This window comes from Puma concolor, chromosome C1 (genome assembly GCF_028749965.1).
Source record: "Puma concolor isolate L17-30 chromosome C1, mPumCon1.1.hap2, whole genome shotgun sequence".
Classification (NCBI taxonomy): domain Eukaryota; kingdom Metazoa; phylum Chordata; class Mammalia; order Carnivora; family Felidae; genus Puma; species Puma concolor.
Window position 1 is genome coordinate 126849546 of NC_141674.1, and position 6000 is coordinate 126855545.

General features: G+C 51.7%; 1 protein-coding gene across 7 annotated transcripts in view; it reads left to right on the plus strand.

Moving 5' to 3' along the window:
• MGAT5 (alpha-1,6-mannosylglycoprotein 6-beta-N-acetylglucosaminyltransferase) overlaps positions 1–6000 on the plus strand; it is a 336396-nt gene extending 330396 nt beyond the window's left edge. For all 7 annotated transcript variants that reach the window (XM_086715203.1, XM_086715204.1, XM_086715202.1 and 4 more), the window contains one exon: positions 5406–6000. In XM_086715203.1, coding sequence (XP_086571329.1) covers positions 5406–5604 — 199 coding nt within the window. In that variant the 3' untranslated portion in view covers positions 5605–6000. The remainder of the gene's footprint in view (positions 1–5405) is intronic.

Genomic DNA, 6000 nt, shown 5'->3' on the forward strand with positions numbered 1-6000 from the left:
ATAACACGGTGTTTGGAATTGGATGTTGTGGGATGTGTTCATTTGTCTCATGTTACACCCAAGATCTGTGGGAATGGAGATGGGCGCAGAACCACAAACATAGAGGGTCCTGCCCCTGGGCTCCCCTGGCAGAAGCCAGGTCTGCAGAGCTTGATCCGTGCAGGTGGCAGGTCATGGTCCATGCTGAAGCGTGGAGCCCGAGAGGAATGAAAAATCAGCGTAAGAAGCTGGCTTAGAACTGCCCACGGCACATCCCTTGCCACCTTCCCCTGCTGTGGCTCCCATCCCCTTTTGCACTTGATTGCAACACCCTTGGAATTCAGTACATTACAAGGGCCTGAGCAGGCCTGACTTCCCAGCCCCTTGGCAGGGAGACGGGTGCAGCACAGGCCAGAGCTGTGCCCAGAAGAGGCCTTCTGTATCGCTTGAGTTTTTTCTCCTCTTGCCTGCATTACTTTTAGTGATCCCATTCATTTCCCTTTGCTTGGCATTTTGATTTTGGCATTTGCAGATCCCAAATTTCTACATGAGGATTCTTCTGGCCTCTGAGTCATGACCTCTGTCCATGCTAAATCTGTGCTTCCAATTTCTATTACACCCACCCTGGGCCACATATTACTTAATTACCTAGCCACTCCCCCTCCCCCCTTAGTTGCCCTGATTAAGCACTTTCCCTTAAGAGACTTGCTATGTCCCAACCCTAGGTACTGAGGAGAGCCGTGGTACCATCCAGTGGTACCGTCCAGTCTCGAGCAGGATGTTTCAGGAATAGTGCACTCACTGCCCATGGCTTGCCTGTCTCCCATTCTGGCTTCCTGCCCTATTACAGCGGTTGGCCACTGTGGTTGTCTGTGCACAGAGGTCTGAGCTGGCCTGGTCCTGTGTGTATGTCTTCTTATTCTCAAATGTGGTATAAAACCCTTCTTAGAGAGTTTGGCCTGTAGCATCTCACCTGCAAGAAAGCTCTCAAGCAAGGATGTGGAGCATGCTATTTTTTTTTACCATTCTTTTTATGTGAAGGCCGAGTTCAGAGGCTACCTTGATTCCACTATCAAAACAAATGCCAGAAGAGAGGCAGTGTGGCACCCTACTCCGCGACCAGTGAAACTTTGTGACCGGGTGGGGGGGGGGGGTGGTCTGATATTTAAGGAAAGACTCATGGTACTAGAAGCTTCCATTTCCAAAGTACATATCCTGAATTCTCAGGTTCCAGGAGGGGCTTCCTATTGGCTCCTTTTGCAGATAACTTCTGTAGCAAGGTTGCTTTTTGAGAACCCTGAGTATCTCTCTCTGGTTATATTGGAAGTGTGGTTTCGCTGGGGATAGACTAGGGAGTGTGCATACAGAGCTGTCCGTGTACATTCCTTGTCTCCACCTCTGGAAGAGGAAACATAAGGAGCTGCATCCTGGGAATGGAACCCAAGTGAGACTCCTCTACTGCATGGTCCTTGATTCCCGGCCAGGCAAGAATCCGGGCTCCCACCTATGTATGATGATCATGACCTGGTTCAGATAGGACAGAGCCCCACACAGCAGGCCTGTCTCTGGGACAAAGGTCTAGATCCAGTGGAGGGACAGGAAGGAGAGCCAATGGGTTAATTTCCTCTGCTCCACCCATTTTCTTACCTGTAAAATGGGGGTATCCTGTGTGAGGGTGAGATAATGTGTAGCTGGTGCCCAAGACAGAGCAGAACAGCCCCTTCATCCAAAGAGCCTTGGGCAGTGGAGCAGGCTTGAGGCTGCCACGCTGAGACCATAAAACCAGTCGCCTCCCCAGCCTTCCTCTGCACCTCCCCATACCATGCAGAGCCCATTAGAGTGGAAGGCCTTGTGGGGCTGTCCCATGGCCAGGCCCTGTGCCATGGGATTGCTTAACAACCCTCTCCCAAACCCCATCATAGCTACATGGGTTTTCTCCCAAGGAGGCTGCAGTGAATGCTAATTTTGCAATAAAGCTGCCTGAAATTCTCTGAATGTAAGAGCCCTATTGAATACCTTGTTCCTGCACTTGTAAATACCGATAATGTTGTAGAACCCCAGCTATCTGGTGGTCTATTGAGTACCTCCTCACTATGACACAATCCTGGCTCATCCATATTCATGGCCGATTAGCAATGAGTGGCTCCCACAAGCCCATGCTACTTTTTCTTCTCCAACTTGGGGCCTGGTCTGAGCATAATCTCCTTTTAGTCTTTGGGTGTCCGTGACCTTGAAGGTCCATCTATCCTCATATCACATAGATCAAGGCCTTTGGAATGTCCTGTGCTCTTGTCCTGAATCAGGGGGAATCAGAGAGCTGATGCTGGAGCTCCTGTTCACGCAGAGCCTGTTGTAAGTGCTGGAGAGGCGACCACAAAGTCTTGTGCACAGAACATGCATGATTCAGGTGTGGCCTGACCTGACACAGACAGACCAGGGGCAGGGGTCCAGAGGCAGAGGCCCCAGCTAGAACCAAAGTCCATGCTGGTGTGGCCCTGTAGGGAGGACCTCAGTTCCGTAAACAGGAGCATGTGTTCATGTGACACCTCATTTGTAAGTTTGCTACCTATTTTGGTGCCTGAGTCCGAGTGTTCACAAGTGAGTTTGGGGGACTTGGTGGATTCAGGGTTGGAATAGGCAGGGGGAGGGGGGTGAGAGAGGGGAGGAACTCAGGAGTGGGGAAGAGACCAGCAGATGGGACCCTGTTTGCATCCCTTCACCCTGTGTGTGTCTGTATGTCAGGAGGAATGGGTTGTTTCTATCCCCAAAGTTGGGGCTTTGCCTTTTTATTCTTGGTCAAGAGCTATAAAATGTAAAGCAAAAGCTGATGGGCCTCAGAATCCCACTGCCATCCTGTAAGAGGCCATTTGGGGAGAGGTCATCACCACAGGGTCCTACAGAGAGGAAACAGTGTGCTAAGGGTCTCTGAGTGAGACAGAGAGAGAGAGAGAGCGAGAGTGTGTGTGTGTGTGTGTGTGTGTGTGTGTGTGTGTGTGAGAGAGAGAGAGAGAGACAGAGACAGACAGACAGACATCACAGGAACAGGGAAACTGAAATAACACACATGCTCTGAAAAGGCAGGGGATCCACCGGTGAGGAGTGAGGACTGCTGGGGCGTGGAGGCTGGTTTCCAGATGCACTCTAGCAACTAATTCAGCAAGGATGGTGGAGTGCTCTTCCTGCCTGCCCAGTGCTGTGGGACAGGGGCCTACATGCTAATAGAAGGGAAAGCTCCCTGGGGGCCAGGCGGTTGGATGGCATCCACAAGTGTGTGGGGCCCCATATTAGCCGAACCCTCAGGGAGCTGCCTCGTGGCAGGTCACATGGAGTTCTGGGGAATACCAGCTGCTTGAGCATTGTGTGGTGGTATTTGGACCCCATCCCCAGGCAGGCCGCTTCTGCTGCAGCCTCAGCTGAGATGTGTTCACAGAACAGGCACACGTGTGTGCTCACATCCCAGGAGCATGTGCCTAGGGTCTGAGTTAGGTGACCGGGGGCAGGAGCCAGGAGGCTTTCTTCATGGCTTCTCCCAATTATACCCATCCTGTGGGGTCTCAGACTGGTTGTAGAGATTTCCAACTCGGGTCAGCATCTACTAGGCAGATGGCTGGAGCTAAGACGTAGCAGCTGCTAGAATTCACCTAAATAAAGAAATAACCTAAGCATAAATCTGTATTCTAAAGCTACATTCCATCTGGACATTTCTAATGCACAGTTGAGTTTTGGAGAACCCTTTTTGTGCGTAGGCCAGTGGAGGGGTCCTGTGAGAAGGACCTGATAGCCCCAAATCTCTGACTCCCTTTTTCTCAAGGAAATCCATAAATCCCCACTTCCTGTCTGTGCCGTCACTGTCTGGGCACCCACACCCCCCAGCTGGCACACCAAGACCAGAGGTGTTAGGGCATTTAGAGAAGTCACAGAGCTCCCTGGTGACTACAGGAACAACATGACAGTGGGTGAAGCCCTCCTGAGCACCAGGGACAAGGCAGGCAGGCCCAGAGAACTCTTCAGAAGCCCCAGCAGACGTGCTGGGAATTGCCCAGTTCACATTGGCAAGGGCAGGCTCGAGCCGGACAGTTTATCGGCTGGAGGAAGACGAGAGGGGGCAGGAATAACAGGGAGTACGATGCTTTTCCCCTGACATTTGGAAGCTTCCCAGAGGCAGCAGGAAGCCTAGAGTGCCCCATCTGGGTCCCCATCTTGTCAGCAAGAATCAAGATTTATGTGAACAAAGCAGAACGGAGATGGTTGGCCTGTGTGTAAATTCACACCCTCCGGCAAGGGAGGCAGGTGACAGAGCCAGTGTCTGCCAGGCCACGGTGATCATGGTGACAGTGGCGGTGGTTGTAGTAATGATAACGGCTGCTGTTTATTAAATACTTAACCCAGAGCTACCCTCTGCCCAGTGCTCTGGAAGCACTAATTTAATTCCTGCATCTCCCCTGTGAGTTAAGGATTATTTGTCCCCCCTCTACACAGAGAGGCTTGGTCATTTCTCCATGGTCTCACAGCTCATAAGGGATAAATTCAGGACTCATACTCAGATCTGTCTGGCCCCCCTATACTTTCTTCTCTGAACTAGTCCCCACCTGGCATATAGGACACGGTGCTGGGCACCTGCTGAGGCCTCCTTGTTCAAGGGGAGACCGTGTGGGTGGGACCGGTGTACCTCAGGCCAGAAGAAAAAGGATGCAGCTCTTCTTTGAGGTAACAGGCCAACACGGTTGGTTATCCCCAACCCGAGGAAGCAAAGCCACAAGGGTTTGCAGTCAGGGCTTGGATTCGGACTCATGCTCCACATGTCCAGAAGCCTCAGGCGCTCATGTCTCAGGAAGTGGGCGGGAGGGAGGCTGCTATTGCCACACACCAAGGTGACTATGGAGGCCCAGTGAATTGGTGCCCTGGGACAGCACCCTCCCCTGGGAGACCATCTGATTGCCCTCCAGTGGGAGACTAAGGCCATGTCCCATCAATTTTTTTAAACCATCAATAAAAACATTAAACATCGTTTTTTGGAAATAATTAAATAATGTCCATCTTTGCCCCAGTCTCAGGCCTCTGAAGTAACCATTGTTAAGGCTTTAGGGTGTAGCCCTCTTACCTTTTTTAGCACAAGCTGATCCCAGTCTCCATCTCATTCTGTTACTTAACCTTCCTCAGGTTACATTACAGACAGTGCTTCTGTAAGTAGCCTTGAATACACATTCACACACACACACACACACACACACACACACACACACACACACTTTTGTCCAGCCTGGATTCCTAGTGGTGGGGGAATTGCTAAGTCAGAGGGTGGCTACCCTGTCCTTTCTACAGCAGATGAACCAAGCGTGCTCCCCACACCTGAAGTGGGATGGAGGTGCCAATGACTAGGACAGTGCCCGCATCTCCAACCCTCATGCCTTTCTCTTCCTCTCCAGATATGAGGTGATCTGCCAAAGCTCAGAGCTGGCCAAGGACATCTTGGTGCCCTCCTTCGACCCCAAGAACAAGCACTGTGTGTTTCAAGGTGACCTCCTGCTGTTCAGCTGTGCGGGCGCCCACCCCAGGCACCAGAGGGTCTGCCCCTGCCGGGACTTCATCAAGGGCCAGGTGGCTCTCTGTAAAGACTGTCTATAGCGGCCACTGACTCGGCCCCACACGCACTCTGCTGGGGAAACGGTGGCCCCAACACCATCGGGGCAGGGCCAGGGGGCAGACGTCATTCAGGGACTCTCGCCAGAGCCTGAACTTGATGGTGGAAGGTTTCAATTTGGTATTGCTCCTTCTGCGGTCAGAGCACCATGGCAGAGTTTTCCCCAAAGTGAAACAAGAGCAGATGTCAAGTAGGGAGCCTGGCTTCTCGCTGGCACAACTTCATTTTTTATTTCTTGAGGAGACTGTGTCTATGAGGCTGCTCCGAGGGAGAAGGAGAGTCTCAAGATGCATTTAAAACAGAACCAGAGGAGGAATGGAGCTTGTCGGAAAGAACTTGATACGGGAACATTCCTAAACCCATTAACTTATTTATTTGGG